The sequence below is a fragment of the Rhinolophus sinicus genome, linkage group LG10 (genome assembly GCF_036562045.2).
Source record: "Rhinolophus sinicus isolate RSC01 linkage group LG10, ASM3656204v1, whole genome shotgun sequence".
Classification (NCBI taxonomy): Eukaryota; Metazoa; Chordata; class Mammalia; order Chiroptera; family Rhinolophidae; genus Rhinolophus; species Rhinolophus sinicus.
Window position 1 is genome coordinate 43,440,598 of NC_133759.1, and position 20,466 is coordinate 43,461,063.

General features: G+C 48.7%; 1 protein-coding gene across 6 annotated transcripts; it reads right to left on the bottom strand.

Annotated features, from left to right (window-relative positions):
- Positions 1 to 995: 995 nt before the first annotated feature.
- On the bottom strand, positions 996 to 20,169 carry CPNE9 (copine family member 9). Of its 6 annotated transcripts, none has more exons than XM_074313026.1 (20): positions 19,809 to 20,169; positions 19,263 to 19,303; positions 19,098 to 19,144; positions 18,980 to 18,994; positions 18,363 to 18,399; positions 17,807 to 17,883; positions 14,161 to 14,224; positions 13,941 to 14,044; positions 13,608 to 13,712; positions 12,222 to 12,263; positions 11,806 to 11,881; positions 11,643 to 11,696; positions 11,179 to 11,240; positions 10,456 to 10,502; positions 9,350 to 9,531; positions 8,963 to 9,090; positions 4,348 to 4,450; positions 3,454 to 3,511; positions 3,004 to 3,077; positions 996 to 1,398 (listed from the first exon to the last, which is right to left on the bottom strand). In XM_074313026.1, the coding sequence occupies exons 1-20, from the start codon at positions 20,152 to 20,154 to the stop codon at positions 1,213 to 1,215; spliced, it is 1,848 nt and encodes a 615-aa protein (XP_074169127.1). In that variant the 5' UTR covers positions 20,155 to 20,169; the 3' UTR covers positions 996 to 1,212. The 6 variants fall into 6 exon arrangements, with proteins under 6 accessions (XP_074169127.1, XP_074169128.1, XP_074169129.1 ...); XM_074313027.1 differs by having other exon boundaries at positions 18,891 to 18,994; positions 19,809 to 20,012; XM_074313028.1 differs by lacking the exon at positions 19,809 to 20,169 and adding an exon at positions 19,685 to 19,802 and having other exon boundaries at positions 18,891 to 18,994.
- Positions 20,170 to 20,466: the final 297 nt, after the last annotated feature.

The following is a 20,466-nucleotide window of genomic DNA, read 5'->3' on the forward strand; positions in this document are numbered from 1 at the left end:
CGAAAGCTTTATTGTTAATTCATGGGGGCTTTGGAGAACTTAGGCTGCGGAGAGAGAGTTGACTTGTTAAACAATGCTTGTCGCAGAGCTTCTCCAGTTTTGCCATCAAGGAAGGGAGTGACTGCCCTGTGAGTTCTCTCGGCTGGAGTGGCCCGAGGGGCACCGGGCAGGGCATTCTGTGGTTCTGCAACAAAGCCCAAAGGATCTGGAAGCTTCACTTTTTTTATTGGGGAATATTGGGGGACAGTGTGTTTCTCTAGGGCCCATCACCTCCAAGTCATCCTTCAATCTAATTGTGGAGGGCGCAGCCCACCATCCCATGAGTGAACTGAACCAGCAACCTTGAGAGCTCGTGCTCCAACCAATTGAGCCATCCGGCTGCCCCACTTCACTTTTATCTTAACGCATACCTTGCACTCTACCCATTATATGTATTTCCGTATATAATGTCTTCCAAAAAACAATAAAATTAACACTCCAGGAAGATGTTTGCTACTTAAGATGTTGGGATCTGGAGTCAAACTGATGAGTTGTCTTCAATAAGTTACTTCATCTCGTGTGTAAAATGGAAATACAGTGACTATATCACAGGATTGTTGTGAAGATTAAATAAAATGATGCTTATAAGTCTTAGCATAGTGTGTGTTGTGTAGTGAATACTCAAACAAAATATTAGCTATTTTTTATTATCCTCACTTAAAAAAATAACAAATGGGACAGAGCAGTCATACAGTCATCTTAAAGTCAACTACTTTTCAGGTCAGGAATCCCTTTGAGGGTCTAATGAAAACTATGGCCTCTCTCGGAAAAAAAGTATACACACACACACAGTTTCACTTATTTCTGAAAGTGTTTGAAGAATGAGGAAATGATCGGATGAATATGTATTAAGATGGGGATGAACCTAGCTGAAGCCATCCTTGCTACCCATCCTTCTCTTGGTGGGGTGCCAGGCCCTGGGTCCCCCAGTCTCCCCAAAACCAATGAGACAGAGGTGGAGTAAAGGTCAGCTTTATTATTTGCATGAAGGCAGGGAGGTGGTGAGAATGCCAGGCCCTTCTGTGGGTGAGGGGGCACAGGGCTTGACCAGCCAGCATTGATCCTCCAAGCTGGCCTTCCAGTGAGTTCCAGGGCTCCAGGTGCCTCTGGCTTTCAGCAGAAGCAGTGGGTGGGCATGTGGGCAGATTGCTAGGCATCGGATAAGTAGGCCCCTCAGGGCTGCTCAGGAGCTGGGGTCGGGTTGGGGTTGGCAGGGGGTGGAGGACGAGGCTGGATGTCTCTGGTGCGCATATAGGACAGCAGCTGCTCCGGGATCTCCGCCAGCACGTCCTTGGCTAGTCGGGCCATGCTCAGCACCTGGTTCCCCGATCGGTCGACATAGTCTCGGAATGGGACAAACTGGGACAGGCAGAGATAATTGGTATGAGTGGTGGCCAGGAGAGGCGGGTGGGGAAGGGGGGCAGTAGGGAGGCTTCCTCTATGACCCCCTAACATCTCTTTACAAATATCACACTATCTCTCTCCACCTATTTTGGATAGTTTTCTGCATTTGCTTTCTCCCCCCCTCCACTCCCCCCACCCCCACACACACCTTCTAGTTACTCTCAACCCACTCCAGTTTGGCTTCACGCAGTTTACTGAAATGGCTTTTGCTAATGTCGTCAACAGCCCCATGTTCCCCAATCAGTCCAGTGGGCAGTAATAGTCAGTACTCATCTTCTCTTCAGCTTTCCATTCTTACATTTGACCATAATCTCCCTGGACACTCTGCTGGACACACCACACTCTGCTGAATTTTCTCCTACTTTTCCAGATGCTCCCTTTCCCGCCTCCTCTAGTCCTCTGGGTCTACCTGATCTATAAACTGGTCCCTTCTGTTTATCAGTTGTCTTCCTGGATGATTTTATACACTTCAGTAACTAAAAACTGTTCCCTGGTGACTCCCAAGTCTATATATCCACCCCTAGCCTCTTTTTTAAGGTCCAGATCACATACTTAGTTGCCTGTATCATATCTCCATTCAATTACCTTAGATACCTCGAACCCAGTGTGTTCACAACTGAATTCTAGCCCGTCCTGCCAAATCTTCTCCTCCTTCAACTTTCCCTTTCCCAATAAATGGGACTCTCACTCACCCAGTTGCTCAAGCTAGAAAACTGAGAGTCATCCTTGAAGCCCCACTTACTCTCCATCACCATTTAATTAAATCATCAACTCTTGTACAATTTTTTCTTAAATCTTTTGAACCTGCTTCTTCCATCCTCACTGCTTCCATTCCCATCCAGATTCCTATCATCTCCCCTCTACTACTTCAAAGGTTTCTAATGGCTCTCCCTGCCTTCCCTCTCACCCTGCTTGTCCCCCCTCCATTTTCAGCAGCGATCCTCTTAAAATGGAAGTCTGACCATCTCACTCCCCTATGTAAAATCCTTCAAGAGCTTTTCAATTCTTTTGGAGTAAAACCCCAAATGTTCACCATGACTGACGAGGCCTTGGCTCCTTCTTTCTCTCACTTGCTGTGATCTTTCTACCCTGGCCTCTTGCCTTTTCCGTGATTGGGCCAATTCTTCTGAGCCTCAGGGCCTTCTCACGTGCTGCTCCACTGCCTCTAATGTTCATACCCTCCTTTAAGTTTCAGCTCAAATGTCATTTCCTCATGAAACCTTCCCTGACTACCCTGTTATAGGCTTTCGTAGTGGCATTTGCTGTTCTCTGGAGCACTTAATCACAATTTAGTGAGGTATTTAGCTGTGTGATTATTATTGGTTGCCTCCACTAGAGGGCAGGGGCCTTGGGGATCTCCTATACTATGAATCCACAATGGCTGCAGCAACCTGCCTTTTTCTCACAAAGATTTTGTTCAAGGAATGCAGGAAGGCTGAAAGAGTGAGGGGGAGAAAGGTAGGTGATTAAGAAGGCAAAAAGGTAGAGTGGCTGCCAACTTGGCCTCTCCTTCCCACCATGCCTTTCAGCTCCATGACTTCCTCTCCCTGGTGAGTCTACCTGAACGATGTCCCGCTCTGCGTAGCGTCCTCTAGAGGATACGCGCACATCATCACCATCCAACTCTTCCATTGCTGTAGAAAAGACACCCCTCAGCTGATTGGCCTCTCCCACATCAACCCATGCTGGCCCCCGCCCTCTTAACTCCACTGCAAAGTCATGAGAATGCCTAACAGGTTATATCAAAAGTCCTACAATTATTAGGCATTATTATGGAGTTACTATTGCTTCCCACACATTCCATCCTGGGAATCCCAGGAGGGAAGTATTCATATCAGCAGCCTCGGTTATGATGAGGAAACAGGTTCAGAAAAGGTCTGTGACCTTTTGGTCAAGGTTCAACACAGGCATCCATCTGATCTTTTTTGTGAGGCAGGCCTGGGTGCCCATATTCTCCTCTATTTTCCCCAGTTCTTGGTCCCACTCATGGAAAACCCCCAGCCTACTCACCCTCAAACATGGCTGGTCCCACACCAACAATAATGATAGACATGGGCAGTGAGGAGGCCTGTGAGGGAAAGAGGGTGAATGGCTGTGGTGAGCAGCTGTAAGGGAGGTGACTGTTGAGAGACAGTTCTCTGTGCATGTGTCACAGTTCTGTACATCTTGCAAGCATAGGCACTGATTCCTTTCGTTCCAGACTATCTTTTTCTTTTTTTTATTGGGGAATATTGGGGGACAGTGTGTTTCTCCAGGGCCCATTGGCTACAAGTAGTTGTCCTTTAATCTAGTTGTGGAGGGCGCAGCTCAGCTCCAAGTCCAGTTGCTGTTTTCAATCTTTAGTTGCAGGGGGCACAGCCCACCATCTTGTGGGAATTGAACTGGCAACCCTGTTATTCAGAGCTCGCGCTCTAGCCAACTAAGCCATCGGTGGCCCACCCCTAGACTATCTTTTCAAGGATGCCTGAATATCAAACAGCCTAGAAAGATATAGTATCTTCCTTTAGAACAAAGGGCAGGTTTATTGTCCAGCACAATAAAATGTTTTACACTGGAACAAAGGGCAGGCATGCTTACTGCCCATTATAAAAGATTTGGGTTCCCTAAGCTCAGGGTTTCTGTCCTATAATGCAACTGACTGTGGGTACAGGTGTTATCTGGCCCTCTTCGCATCATCTTGTGGGAACTGGGACTTAGAGAATCAGAGAAAATGCTAATTCTTGAGCTACTGCTATTGCTGGGAATAACAAAGTCCTTTGTCTCTGATCCACTAGTTTTGTATCTTCTGCCAGCATCCATGAAACTGGCAGGCTAACTTGTTAGCTTGCAAGTAGGGTGAAACCTGAACCCCTTCCCAGTTATTAACAGTGACCCCTCCCTGCCAAGCCTCCTCCTCAGACTCACACTGACAATGGCCTCCTTAGTCTGTGTCATGTCAGAGATGACCCCATCGGTGATGATGAGCAGGACATAGTACTGGGAACCATCAGAGATCTTGGCTGCAGCCCTGGGTGAGAGGCCAAGAAAAGAATCCAGCTGAAAGCCCAGAGAGGCCAAAGGGAACACCCCACCCCTAAATCTTCCATAGCCAGCATGTAAGCAGCAGGCAAGGACTGGGGCTTCTGAAGTTCATGCTCCTTCCCCAGACCTGGCTGCCTCCCCCTGCCTGCCACCATTTCAGCAACATTTAGGGAGCACTTACTGTGGCAGGTTCTGTGTTAGGCACTGAAGGTACACCATGATAAAAAACAAATCTATCCCAACCCTCTCAAGGTAGACAGACATTGATCCAAGAATCACTGAAATAGGTATAAAATTATACTTGTGACAAGTGCTGTGACAGAAAGGGACACTGCTATGACAGTGTATAGTAGGGGATCCTGACATAGTTCATGAGGTCAGTGAAGGCTTCTTTAAGAAAACGATGTTTGAGGATGAAGGAGAGGCTAAGTGAAGGGGAGGTCATTCCAGGTAGAGGGAACAGCATGGACAAAGGTCCAGTGATGCGACTGAAGGAAGCCCCCCTTGTCTGGAGTCCAGAAAATGAGGGAAGCAGAGTGGACCATGTGGCTGAGGTGGGCAGGAGCCAGATCACACAGGGTTTTGTCAGCCCCTGGAAAGATTTTGGCATTTATGTAAGAGCAAGACCAAAGTCTGAAGGCCTCCTTTCTTCCGTCTCTGACCTAGTTCTTCTCTTTTCCTTCTCCCCTCTGCTGACCACATCCCATTGCCTGGGCTGCTGGGTCCTCAGCCAATCTAACAGCTGCTCCCAGAACTCCTTTTCCTTCTCTCACCATCGATCTTTGAATCCAAGATTTTTCCATCTGAAAAGGACTTCAGAAGACATTGAGTCCAGTCCCCTTATTTTATATATAAGAAAAACGAGACCTTGAGAGAGTACAAAGGCCATGGTAGACCCTGGTCTCTTGACTTCCAGTCTCAAGCTCTACTTGGGTTGGAAAGGATGGAGCTATATTATCCAATAAAGAAGTTCCTAGCCACATGTGGCTATTGAGATTTTTTTTTTTTTTTTTGAGATTTAAATTAAGTTAAATAGAATTAAACATTCAGTTCCTTGTTCACCCTAGCTACAAGTGGTCAATATCCATATGTGGCTGGTGGCTACCGTATTGGACATCACAGATATAGACCATTTCCCTCATTGCAGTAAGTTCTATTTACTGTGCTAGTATTTAAGTTTGATATCAAAAAATTAAGAGGAAAGCATGGTGAGAGTGGAGAATTCAAATAGCTATGGCTCAGTTTGTCCAGGGCCTAGAGTGGAATTGGGTCATAATCATCCATAGCAGCGCCTGTTCCCTTCCTGAATTCTGGCCATAGCGTCTTCAAAGGCCTGGACTGGTACTCTTTCCTGTCACTCACTCATTTTACAAATAGTGATGGCACACCTGCTATGTGTCAGGCACCAAGCTCGGTGCTGAGCATGCAGCAGAGAACAGGATATCATCCTGGGGGAGATGGTTGCTCACACCATTAAGATGTATTGAGGTTAGGGCTTTGAGGACATGACATCTAACCTAAGACCTGAGAAATGAGTAAGAATTAGCCAGGTGAAGCTGGTGGTGGTGGTGGTCATGGGGGGATGGGGAAGGGGATGGGAAGGTAAAGGTCAAAATGGTCCAGAGAGAGGGTTTGCATGTGCAAACCAAGAGAGAGCATGTTCTAGGTGGCACATGTAGGACTACAGAAGAGAGATGAGGCTGGCACAGTGGGTGAGGGCCCACTCATGAAGGGATTTGTGAGCCAGGGGCAGTGGGGGGCATGGAAGGGTTTGGGGGCATGGGAGGTACATCTTTGGCATTCTTGTAGATACCTGGCATTACTAAGGCCATTTAGATCTGGAGATAGGTGACTGGCTAGGGGATGCCAGTCTGTGCCCTACTTGTCTGTTGAGTGGGAAAAAACGAGTCATCTGTGACCATCAAAATCACAGCTGCACACTTGACATACATGATCTAGCTTAATCCTTACCACCATTCTATGAGGTAGGCACGTTTTTATTCCTATTTTTGAAATGAGAAAACTGAAGTTCAGAGACATTAAGTAGCCTCCCCAAGGGACAGGGAAGCCATGTTCCATGCCCATGCTTGATCAACCTAAAGCCTGAATTCTTGATGCCTTCACTCTATTCCTGGCTGCTCTTTGGATACTCCTCCATTCCATATACACCATTCTGGTCCTAGTATATTGTTCACTGTTTCCTGAGCTTGCCCCATCAGGCCTCTGTTCTTTTCACATGTGGTTCCTTCTGCCAGCCCTACTCTACTCCTTTCTCTGATAAAGTCCAACTTGCCCTCTAGACCCAGCTGTGCAGTTCCCTTCATGAATAGGCTGCCTTGGGTTTCTCAGACGAGGTTACACACTCCCCTCTTCTCCCTCTGCCTTCTAGGATACCGTGTTTCCCCATAAATAAGACCCAGCCAGACCATCAGCTCTAATGCATCTTTTGGAGCAAAAAGTAATATAAGACCCAGTCTGATTTTACTATAAGACCAGCTAAAATATAATAATATAATATAACATAACATAACATAATAAATACCGGGTCTTATGTTAATTTTTGTTCCAAAAGATGCATTAGAGCTGATGGTCCAGCTAGGTCTTATTTTCAGGGAAACACTGTACCGCCCACTGAGATGGGCTGTCTGCCCTTCCAAATGGATTCTCACTTCCCCGAGGGTACCTGGAGCATCCATTCTACTCTATGATCTTGTGGATAAAGCTGGATGACTCTAAGTACACTTAAAACACCCCTTCCCCCCAAATTAAAGAAAGCATGGATACAGTGTGAGAAGAATGTAAAATTTGCATGAATTGTTAAGATAAATATGGGGACTTCAAAGACATTTTCAGTCTGGCTGCATTCAGCTGTGCCCCCAGATTTCCCTGGGGGAAGCAGTCGCTTGCCTTTGCTGACAGGCGACTTGGGAAGCTCTGGCTTACAGAAGGTAATGATTTATTTATATTTCTGTCTCTTGCACCAAGGCGGGAGCTCCCAAGGGCAGAGACCAGATCTGATTCATCTGTGAGTCTCCAGCGCCCCAGCAGAGAACTGAGCACACAGCAGATGCCCTTGGAATAGTAATAATGGTAATAAGAGTAACAGTAATAGCTAATACCGATAGCACTTAGGATATGGCAGGCACTGTTCTAAGCTATTGACATATATTAATTTAGTTAATCCTCACAACAACCCTATGATGTGGATATTATTGTCCCCATTTTACAACTGAGTAAACAGGCACAGGGAGGGTAAGAGTCTTGCCCAAAGTCATGAAGCTCGTGAGTGGTAGAGCAGGTGTCTTCACTTAGCTAGTCTGGCTCCACATCCCACAATCCCTTACAGCGCCCTTTTACTGAATGTTTATTAAATGAATGAATGAATGAATGAGTGAACTTGCCCAAGATCATATTTAAGAAGTCTGTTTAATAACAACAAAAGAATATGCTCAGGCTCCAATATTAAGTGAAAAAAATCAGTTGTGAAATATTACATGTAATTTGACTGCAACTAGGGACCCATAAGGAAGCCTGTCAAGAACTATATGTCCATCCACAATCCCACAGGCACCATCCTGGGTGATTTCTTATTTCATTTCTCTATCCTTGAAATGGTCTACAACTAAAGAAACTATTATCCTTACTATGAATTAGAAAATAAACAAATTTTTATTATGGAAAAAGGAAGTCTGTGAACAGACATATAAATCCCCCTGAAATCCTTCACTTTTATGCTCTTTTTTTGTTTCATCTTTTTACTTTCAAGCTTTCTGAGGTACTTAGTTTTAGTTGGGTCTTTTCTATGTAGCATATAGTACAGTTTATTTTTGTTATTCAATCAGATAATTTTTTTCTTTTAGTAGGTGAGCTTATCCAATTTATGTTTGGTTTTAGTTGTCATTTTATTTTATTTGCATTAAAAAAATAAATTTGATATGTGATCTGGGTTTTCTTTACTTTGTATATTTTTATTCTGAAAATTTGGAGTTAATCTTCTATATTTAGAAGTCACTCTTCTGCCATTTATTGAGCACTTACTTTGGGCCAGACACTGTTCTAATAATTCTTACATTGTTACCTAATTGTAACCTCTCAGTAACTCTACAAAGGTGCTATTGTTATCTATTACACCCACTTACAGAGATGAAATGGAGGCTGAAAGAGGCTAATTTGCTTACGGTCATATGGTTAGTGAGTGGTGGAGCCAGAACCACTCCTAGATCTGATGCCAAAGCTTGTGACTTAACTATTGTGCTATAGGCCCTTTTCCCCAAACTTGAGGCTCGGGTTGTCCCCAGGGAATGGGGCTAAGGTAGTTTGTTGATTTCCTTTCTAACCCAGAATAAGACATTATGTAACCTCTCGATATCACAGCCAACACAAAATTTTACTCTCTCCCCAAAGCCCAAGTTCACCCGAGAGTAGTCCTGACTATCCTTGGGATGTCAGTCCTGTCTGGGTTCCCTCATTCCCCACAACCTCCACCCAGTTCTCTTACCTGGCCACCTGGTTGATGACAGGAGCAAAGTAGGTGGGCCCGTAGAGCTGCACTGTGCGCAAGCTCTGGAAGTAGCTCTCCAGGACACCTTCGATGCCCGCACAGTTGGGGTCCTCGTCATTGTTGTTCTGTCAGGGAAGATGCCCCGCTGGGCCGAGCCCATGCAGGGTGCACCCAGGCGTGCTCTGATCCCAGCTCGCTCCTTCCTTTTCCATCATGCTCCCCTCCAAACTCCAGCCCTGATCCCCTCCCTGCACTTCTACCCTATCATAGCTTACTGCTCCGTGCAGGTCCATGACCCTTAGAAGAAATGTAAATAGAAGAAATTTGTCAACGTGGGCGGGCCAGATGCCGGGCATGGAGTGTAGGCTCTGGCCCATACCATACCAGGGGGAACTGATGGGAGATCCGTCCCTCTGGGGGCAGCTTGGCCCCAAAGCCGTAGGCTGGGAAGAGCTTGTCACTGTCATAGTCCTGGATGATTTCTCCCACTGCCTTGAGGGCCATGGCATAGGCGCTGAGCTGGTAGGGACTCATGTAGTGCAGGGAGGTGGGCTGCAGGGGATTCCCTGTAGGGACACAGGAGCCCCAGCCTCATGGTCACCTCGCTCACCCATCGACGTAGCTGCCTATCCTTGTATGCATCCATCCACCTATTCGTTCATTCACACTTTACTCATATCCTTCCTCATTATTTTACCCAATCATCCGTGTGTTCATTTATCCATCTGTCTACCCACCAATCCTTATAGTTAGCCATCAATTTAGCCGCCTATCCGTATATCCATTCACCCCTCCACTGGCATAAATCCATCTTTCAATCTACCTATCCACTTCTATCCACTTGCTTTTCCATTCTCTTATCTATCCATTCATCCATTCACCCACCCACCCAGCCACTTGTCCACCTGCCATTTCTTTCTTTCCCATCTATCCATGTAGCCATATTCTTTTGTCCACCCACCCATCCAACCCTATCCATTCCATTCATTCACTTGTCTATCTATCCTCATATGGATCTATCCACCTCTCCACTCATTCATTCCCCATCTACTTACCTGCAGTTTCCCCAATGTAAATATCTGTCCATTTGTCCACCCACATACCCATCCATGCATCCTACTGTACTCACTCACCAACCCACCTACCCTCTGTTTGTTTACCTCCCTACCCACTCAGTCATCACTCACAAGCCATTCATCTGTCCATCTCTCTTTCCACCCCTACTCTCTCCCATCCATTCATTTCCTCATTCACTTCTTGAGTCTATCCTTTCAACTTTCTTTTACCCACCTATTTCCCTGTACCCTCTGCCTACCCTTATACCCAATAACCTCCCCCCAGCACTCCTGCCCCAGTACCAGCCTGGCTGGGCTTTGCGTCAAGCCTGGGCTTCCTGGGTAAATAAACTCTTATCCCTAGCTCGGAATCCAGGCCATCCCTAAGGTCCTCTTTAGGCTTCCTCCACCCCCATCTCCCCATCCATGCCTCACCATTGGAAGCTGTGAAGTCAATGGCTACTGTGAAGTTCAGCTGTGTCCTGTCAGAGAAGTAGACGGATTGAGAAGTGAGGGGCAAATGCTTATACCAGGGTTTCTCAAACCCCAGTGTGCATAGGATTCACCTGGGGACCGTGTTGAAATGTAAATTCTGATCTGGATGGTCTGGGTGGAACCTGGGAGTCTACCTTTCTGATAACCTCCCAAGTGGTGCTGCTGGTCCATGGAGCACACTTTGGGTAGCAGAATTAAATGCCCACGTGACATGTGTATGTCATTTAACGTAATCCTTACTGTAGCCCTGGAATATTCGTTAACATCTCCAGTTTACACAGGAGAAAAGTGAGGATCAGAGAAGCAAAGCACCTTTCCCAGGTTTGCCTGCCTCCACTGAATCGAGCAGAATGCCCTATCTTGGCTTATCCCTCTCTTGGCCGGTCATAACTTTTTTCTGGGTCCCAAATTACTGGGGTCATCTTTGAAGACCACTAGTCTGGCATCTTCTCAAGGGGGGACGGTAAACTAGGGATGAAGCCCCAGGAAGGGAACTAAGATGGGCAGCACTATGCATTTCACAGAGCACTTTACAGTTTGCCACGTGTTCTAACGTTTATCTCCATGATCTCATTGGACCCTGATCATTCATAAATAAGAAAAGTGAGGCTCAGCCCTGGGAGGAACTCATTGTTTTAGCCCAGAGCTTGGCCTGTGACTCACCCCCCCTTGATGTAATCGACAAAAGTGAATTCAGAGTCCACAGAGAAGGAGAGCAGCGTCACCTGTGGGACAGAAAAGGCAGCCCTGCTACTTTGGAAAGGGCGGCGGTGGTGGCAGAAGGAGGAGAGGCACAGGATGCGCCCCCCTTTTGCCCCCCCCGTCTGATCCTGAAAAGGGCAAAAACGAGGAAGCTGTCAGAAATATTTGGATTTCCAAAAGTATATTAAATTGGGAACTACAACATAGGTTTTTGAAAAAAATTATGCAAAAGAGTAAAGATCAAAAAATTTCCACAGGTAAGGGGGGAAAAAAAGGAAAAATGTAAACGGTGCCACCTTGTGCCCAACATTACTAATCCAAGTAATCTGTGCCCACAGCCTTCCTGCACCCCTATTTGTCATGCTATGTCAGTGGGATAGAAACAGAAAGACCCAGGGAGTGCTAGAACTCCAGGGAGCACTCACAGTTCCCGAGTTCACATATTTCTTCTTCTTACATTTCTTCCGAGGGTTAAGTACCTGAGCAGGAAGGTAACAGTGATGGTGGGAAACAGGACTGGGACTGCAGACTGAGCACAGTGGGGTGGAGGGCGGACCTGGACCACCTGGGCGGCGGTGACGCTCTCACCTCATACACTGTGAACTGGTTCTGGGCCTTGCTCAGCTCCCGGTAGCTGGTGGTGAACTCACCAATGAAGTCATGGCTGCAATGAGACCAGGGGTGGGTGAGCAGCAGCTGCTGCTGGCTTGGAGGCAGCCCAAAAAGCAACCTTTTATTCTCACTATCCCCTGCCTCTACTTGGGCTGCAGGAGCATTGGGACTGTGGCCAGAAGAGGGGCCAAGCTAAGGAGATGAGAAGGGAAGAGACAGTGTACCAGAGAGATAACAGGGGGGATCAGTTGTACCCAATATAGTTGGCACCTATCAGCACCCTTCCTGGCTCCCAAAGCCAGGAACTTTAGGACTCCTAGTGAACGTGCTACATATTAGAGACTCTTTAGAGGAGGTGCAGGAGAAGGCAGCACCCTGTGAGGCAGTTCTACCTTCCATCCCGGTCCCAGTCGTACACATCAATCTTCACTGTTCTGAAATGCAGAAAATAAACATAGGCTGGGTGTATTATGATAAATCCTAGAGACACCCCATACACAATCATGCTCCTACCCACCCATCCGTCCTTCCATCAGTTTTCCTCCCATTTGTCCATCCACCTTATCTGTTCATCAGTCCACACACACACCCAACCATCTACTGACACTACCACTAATCTACTACTACTGCCATTTGTACCACTATTGCTATTCTTTACTGCTTACTGAGTCTTACTATATATGTTTCAAGCATTGTTCTCAGCACGTTTATGAATTGTCTCATTTAATTTAACAACCACCTTATAAAGTAAGTACTATTATTTTTGGATAAGGAAATTGAGGTAGAAAAAAACAGCAATTTGACTAAGGACCGTAAGTAGTATGTGACTGAGCTGTGATTTAAACTCAGACATCCGGGTTGCAAAGACCTTGTTCCTAACTACTATGCCTAAGCCATCCCCGTATGTCCTTCTATTTATGTGGCAGCCCATTCAGTCATCTATCTACCCAGTCAGCCATTTGCCCATGCATTTGGCAGTCCAATTACCTATTAATGCCTATCTTTGTCCACCATCTAACTATATATCCAGCCACTCCCTGATCACCGACGCACGCAAGCATCCATCTGTCCATTCATCTATCCAACCAAACACCTAACTATCTGATATTCCATTCATCTACATAACCATCCATTTGTGTCCACCTGTCTTCATACGACCCATTTATTAGTTCATATGGTCAGCCTATCCATCTACTTTACACTCATCCATCAACTAATCCATCTACTGTCCATTTATCTGTCCATCCGCCAACCTACTGTCACTCCACCTATTTATCCACCTGCTTTTCCAATCATCCCTCTACCTCTCCAGCCATCCACCAATCTCGCATACACCCAGCAATTCATTCATCCATTTACTCATCCATCCATTCATTAATCCATCCATTATCTGTCCATCCACTAATCTATCCATCAGTCCACATATCTATTCATTTACCTACCCACTCTATCTACCTACCAATCTTCTTATGCACCATCCATATACCCATCCATCCATTCACCAATTTATCCATCCATCTGACCATCCATCCATGTATCTGCTCATTCATTTGTCCATCCATCCATCCATCCATCCATCCATCCATCCATCCATCCATCCATCCATCCGTCCACCTATCCATCCATGTGGCTATCTATCTGCTTCCCCATCCACTTATCTCCATGTTTGAAACTCTGTCTCACTGAGCAGGATCCTCCACTTCTGCCATCATTCTGGGGCCCAGGAACCCCCTGTCATGCCCTTGTCCCCTTCCTCCCTAACTTCTGGTGAAGCAGACCTGTCATAATCTCCATTGCACAGTGCCCGCACAGGGATGCTGAAGGGCTGCCACACGGGGTTCAGTGTATTTTTCACAACCTCTGTCTTGTGGCAGATGGTGAACCTGGAGGGGAGCAAGAGGATTGGAACCAATCTTTGGTGTAGGACTGAGCCCAGAGACAGGGCCTGACACTCTGGGACATTCCTGGGGTTCTCCTGCTTGTTAAGCACATGCTGTGTGCTGCCTTGAGTGAATGCTGGATGCAGTCCGGGGGGAGCCTAAGATGCCCCACACCCAGCCTAAGAGCCCAGTGGGGTAGGCGGGGTACTCCGGGCGAGGACAGTGACTCACGTGCCATCCTCATTGCTCCTATAGAACACAAGGAAGGGGTCTGATTTCCCAAAGAAGTCCTTCTTGTCCAGCTTGTTTGCACACAGCTGCATGGTAGCAATGTCCTAGGGATGAAGTTGGGCTGTTGACACTCTCATTCCCCATAGCCTCAGACGGGAGAATTTAGGGAGTTTAGGGAGAGAAGGGAGCCTCCTGGGTCTAGCATGTGGCCCTTACTGACCCGACAATTGCTAAGCTCCTCTGCGGTCAGCAATATGGTCCCACACTTCTTGCCTGGTACACCCCTGGAAGCAGAAAAAGCCTCTTTGTGAGGGGGGAGAGTAGGCAACAAGAATTGGGGTGGCCAATCAGGGATTGGGTGGACCAAGGGATTCAATTGCCATTTACTGACAGTCCCCTGAGTGTGTCCCCTTCTGTCCTGGTGGCTGCTGGTGGGGAAGGGTCTAACGCTGACTGGAGAGGGTTCTCTATTCTAGAAGGATGGGGTTAATGTAGTCTAGGGGGATATCTCATAATGGTAGCATGGGGAAGACACAGGATGTAGAGTCCTGGGCAAGTTATTTCCCCTTACTTTGGGCTCAAGCTTTCTAGTCTATGAAATGGGAATCATGCCCACGTCTCAGGGCTGTTAAGAGCTCTGAATGGATGCCTGCAAGGAAAAGCATTATAGATTTGAAGGTGGTTATATTTCGCGAAGCAGAGCCTGGTATCTACTATATGCCAGGCACTGTGCTAGGTATGAATCGGCCAGTTGGCACTCTCCAGCTCTGCCACACCCTGCCGTAGGGGAGCTTCCAGGGGGAGGTGGGCTGTCAAAGCCAATAGGCAAATGGAGTGTGATGTAGCTGTCCGGAACGAGGGAGAGGAATTTCTATCCAGAACTGGGGCAAAGGACTGGTTTGTTAGATCAATGAGGCTGTATTTTCTGAAGACTGTGAAGAGGAAAATAAAAACACAAGGGAAGCCTTAACATCTCCTGACCCATGTGCCTGAAGGGTGCATACCAGGACACCCACCCCCAACTCGCCTTGGGTCTCCAAGCAGTCAGGGACCTTGTTGATAGGGGCCTGTGAACCCTGATTCCCCAAAGGGATCCAAAGAGTGGCAGAGAGAAAGCTAGGTCAGGAGTGTCCTGGATTCAAGTCCTGACTGCCAACTTGCTACGTGATTTCCCCCATCTTTAAAATGAGAATGTTGAACGATTTCTTTGGCTCCTTTGATCCCCGACTGACTCTTTATGCTTTAAAAAAGACCCGTGTGATGAGCACAGGGACTCTTTACCTGCACACCCAGGACAAAGGCACGGATCCTACTGCCTTCTCACTGTTTTTCGCCTCCTTGATGTTCTCCCTCCTTTCCTCACCCAGTGTGAATTCCAGTCCATGATTATAATAATTACCACCTTGCATCCTACCGCTTTTCCCTAGCCCTTCCCTCACTTTGATATACTTATTTGGCAGAACCGCAGCCCTGGTTAAATTCAATTCTCTGCCTAACCCATACTGCACCTATACAACTGAATATGGCCAGAGGAAACTGCTGCATTTCTAGAATTTCTAAACAATCAGGCTAACCGGTCTCTTTTTAAATGCATGACCTCAAAGAAGATCCTTAATCATACCATACATCCCAAGTCCCTTCACTTTTTAGTTCTGCTGGATAGCAGTTTCCCTCCTCCTCCTCTCTCCTCAAACCCCAAAAGCCTCCTCCCCCATCCTCACTCTCAGCCAATGACCTTGTTTCCTGCTTCACTGACAAAACTGAAGCAACCAGAAGAGAATGTCCACAGACACACCAGCACACCTCCCTGCCTCCAGTACCTTCACCCACACAACTGTGTCTTCCTACTGTTGCTATAAATGACTATCCATGTGCCTATTTGTCCCTCCACTCTGTGCTACATTCCACACCCTCTTGCCTACACAGGACATAACTCCAGCAATTCCCCCCCCCCTTTTAATTTTGTCAATTTTTCAGTCTCTACTGGGTCATTCTCATTAACAGACAAATGTGGTATAGTTTTTCTCGTTAAAAAATTACAAAACTTTCCTTGACCTCACTTTCCTCTACAGTCACCCTTCCTTTTCTCCTCTTCTTTGCAGCAAAACCTCCTGAAGTATTCTTTGACTCCCATTCCTGTCTTCGTTCTTTTCTAAACCTCTCCACCTGTCACCCCCACCTCTCCTTCAAAACTATGCTTGTCAAGACTCACCAGTGACCGCCATCTTGTTAAGTCTAGCGGCCAATTCCCAATCCTCACCTTACGCGACCTGCAGCAGCATTTGACATGGTTGGTCACTCTTTCCTCCTTGATACACATCCTTTACTTTTCTTCCAGGACAACACCACCTTCTCTTGGTTCTCCTCCTACTTCATTAATGCTCCTTTTTAGTCTCCTTTTCTAGTTCCAATTCCTGGAGTCTCAGTCTTTGGTCTTCTCGCTCCCTCCTCACTGCCTTGGTGAGCTCATCTAGTCTCATGGCCTTAAAGAGCATCTAAGACTCAGCATGTATCTTATTGCATATTTGACATGTCCACTCGGATGTCTAATAAAAATTACGAAATTCAACAAGTCAGACTGCACTCCTGATTGAATGCTCCTTCCCCCCAAATTACTCCTCCCTCCCTTAAAACAATTTTTTTTTTTTACCATCTCAGTTATGGCAACTCCATCCTTCCTGTTGTTCAGGTCAAAGGCCTTGGTGTCATGCTTGACTCCTCTTTTCCTGTCACATCCATATTCAATCTGTCAGGAAGCTCCACCTTCCTGACAGTTGGCTCCACCTTCAAGATATATCCAGAATCTGACCACTTCTCCCCTCCTTCCCTGATACCACCCTGCGTTATGGTAATAGCCTTCCCAATGGCCCTCTGCTGCTACCTTTGTCCACCCAAGGTTTATTGTAAACCCAGCGTCAGCATCATCCTTTGAAAGCATATTCATCAGCTCATGTTACTTCTCTGCTCAGAACCCTGCATGACTCCCGTCTCAGAATACAAGCTAAAGTCCTGACAGTGGCTCAACGGCCCTAACTGTGAACTCTCCAACCTCACCTCCTCCTGTCTGCCCCCTTGCTCACTTGGCTCCAGCCACACTGGCCTCTTGCTGATCTTTGAATGTACATATTAGGCTTTTGCACTGACAGTTTCCTCTGCGTGGAACATTCCTCCTCCAGATCTACTGCGTGGCTCACTCCCTTACTTCCTTCAGGTTATTGCTCCGAAGCTACCTTTCCAAGAGGCCTACTGAACCGCTTTGTTCAATGTTGCAACTCCTACCCACCAAGCATTTCCAATCCCCCTAATTCTGCTCTACTTTGCCTTTTTTCCCCATAGCACTTAATGTAATTTACTTATAGTTTACTTATTTATTATGTCTATTTTGTAGCCGCCCTCCCCCCCATTCTATAGCATACGCTTCCTTTGTTTTGTTCACCATTACAACCTAAGCCCCTTGAAGAGTGGCTGACATAGAGCACATACCCAGTAATATTTGTGGAATGGATAAATCCTGGGTGCCTAGCACAAGGTATGGCACACAAAACGTGCTAATAAATATTTAGTGAGTAATGGAAATTCTAGAGGACTTGATTTAGTGAGAGGAAGCCTCCTGGAAGAGAAGGGCTTGGAAGTGGACCTTAAAGGTTGAATCAGACTTAGAAAAAGAGTGAGGTGAGAGAGAGATCTGTCAGGTCTGAGCCCGACTTGAGCAAAACCCTGGAGATTGGAGTTTCCCGCAAGAATAATAGGAGCCATGGAAGGCTCCTGGCCAGGGGGAAATCCCAGCCTCCACTACTATGGGGTCTTTGGGAGGAGAATTTGGAGGCACCCACCCTTCCCCCCTCACCCCTTCCGGTTCAGCTCACGTGAGGGGTCGTTCTACGCGGCTGCCCTGGCCTCCGATCACCTCTCCCAGGGCCAGAAACGCTTGTCCCAGGAAATCCTGCACCGGGACATGGAATCAGCGAGGCCAGGATGGGCTGTGGGCGCGGAGTCCCAGCCCAGCCCTGGTGACAAGCCCAGTCCACACACAACGACCAGGGTATTCCCAGGCGGCGGGACGTCACTGGAGGAGGAGGGGGAGTGGAGTCCCTAGGCAAGCTCCTTTTCTTGGTCCTGCCATTTACTTTAAGCTGTTCTCCAGGATGCCATCCCAACCCTCACCTCCACCCTCTTCACCCCGCCCAGCACGGTTCAGCCTCACCTTCTGCGGGTCCCAGCAGCGGCCGAGAAGAAAGAGGAGCAGTGAGTGAGAGGCATGGTGGGAAGCCGGGGGCAGGAGCAGGAGAGGAGGGCCGGGAGGGTGGGTGGGGGCCAAAGAAGGTGGAGTGGGGGTTGGGGATGTAGGAGGGTTCCAAGGAGGGTTGTTTAACACACTGAGCGCCACCTGTGTGCCCAGCCCGCAAGGGGACGCTCGCTTACCGGTTTGGAGATGTTGGTTTTGGAGTCGACGTTGTACCTGAAAAGAGTGGAACCAACGTGGGGCGGGGCTGGTGGGAGAGAGCCGGAAAAGGGGTCGGGTTTCGAGTCCTGGTTAAAATTGTGGTTTGGCGGAGAGGGTGTGGCTTGGGCCCGAATTCAACCTGGATCTCCTGTGGGACAGGAGTCAGGGTCTGAGAGGATCAGTCCTGAGGCGAGGCCAAGTAGAGGGCCTGCTGGGGGCGGAGTCATGTGGTGGGCGTGACCTAGACGGAGGCGGAGCTAAATTTAGGAGCAGAGTTGTGGGCAAAACTAGGCCTGGGGAGTGAACTGGATTGGCTGTGACCTAAGGGCAGGGCCAAGCTAGTCTTGATGGAGGAGTTAAGGCTAGAGTGAAGCTCCTCAGAGTGGGACCGAACTGGGTCTGGGGGAGGAGCCAGCCCAGGAGGCCAGGCGGGGGCGGGGCCAGCCAGAATTTCGAGTGGATCCAGGTCGGGGGCGGGCCAAGCCAGAATTCTGGACGCGGCTCACACATCGAAGCGCAGATTTTGCTTTTCTTCAAAGAAATAGTCAAGGACGAATTTGCGCAGGAAGTCAGGGTTCAGCGTGTTGTCGATCACCTCGGTCCGTCCGAACTGGATTGGGGTGATGGGGGACGTGCCGAGAGTCAGCGCGGGCCTGCAAGGGCGCAGGTGACTCCCGGGGGCAGCTCTGGGCTGGAAGAGGACTCAGACTCACCTCCCGCCACTCCTGGCTGGCCCGGCTCTGCGTGTAAAGCACCACCACTGCAGGCAGGAGCGGGGGCGGGGAGGGAAGGAGGTCAGGTCGGTCCGCACCCCCTCCCGGCTCCTCAGTAGCTCCAGCACACGAAGTTCCCCCTCACCCCGCCCTGGTGCCACCTACTGGGGTCGGACTTGGAGAAGGTGTCGAGGTCCAGCAGGTTCCTAGAGAAAGCGAAAGACAGACGGACAGAGGGTAGGTCCTCCTGAAGCCCACCGCCTCGACTGCCCGGAGTTGGGGAACCGGGAGAGGCATGGGACTCAAACGGCACCTTCCTCTCCCGTTACTGCATCCAGCTGGGGTCCGCGTTGGTAGCACGCTGGACAGCACCGGAAATCTTAGCCCTTCGACCGTGTCCCTGCGGACTGGTCGCCTATGCGTCCACACTGTCTCCAGGGGCCCAGGAAAGAGGGTTAGCCCCAGAACTTTGTCCTCCGGGGGCCCAGATCCTGCTGGATCCCAGCGACCCACCCCTTGAACCCGCGGCTAAGTGAGCCGTCCTTTGCGGGTTGGGCTGTTCAAGAAAACCCCCTCTCCAAACCCACCGGGGACTCCCCGCAGTCTTTATCCGCGATTTTCCGGCCCCCGATGCCTCTCCCCCCGAGGTCGAGCCCCGGAGACAGCTGGGGCTAGGGCAGTGTCTAAACCCTCCTCCGCTGGCCTGCTCACCTGCAGGATACGGTAATTTCAATCTTTGTGGCCGGGACGCTGCGCTCAGAGGTTCCACTGAGAGACATGGCTGGTCGGATGGCCGGAGCCGCAGGTTAGGGGCGGCAGCAGCAGCGGGGTCGGCCCACGTGCCGCCACCGCAGGCGGCTGCACTCCCTCCAGCCCTGCGTGCTCTCCAGCCGCTCACTCCTTGACTGTGGCCGCCGGCGGCAGTGACTCCAGATGGCAACACAGCCCCGCCCAGCCGTGCGGGTGGCCCCCGCCCCGTTGGAGCAGCCTCCGGCCGGCCGGGAACCTTATCCAGACCCCAACTCCAACCCACACCTTCAGAGTCCTTCCGGCGCATTTCTCTGGGGCAAAACCCTAGCCCCTGAGAGCTGTCCGCGGTGCTGAAGGGTTTGGGGCGCCTGGTGGGCGATGGGGACTTTCCTTCTTCCTGAACCTTCCCTCAACAATCTGCTTCTCTGCTTTCCCACTCCCACCCTGCCTAGGTCTCCGAATAGGAAGTTACACATTTGTTCTCATTAGCTGTGTGACCTTGGGTAAGTTACTCAGTATCTCTGTGGCTCAGTGTCCTCCTTGGTAGAAAGGCCATAATAGCACCTACTTGGGATGTTGTAAAATTTTATCGAGGCAATCCATAGAAAGGACTGAGCAC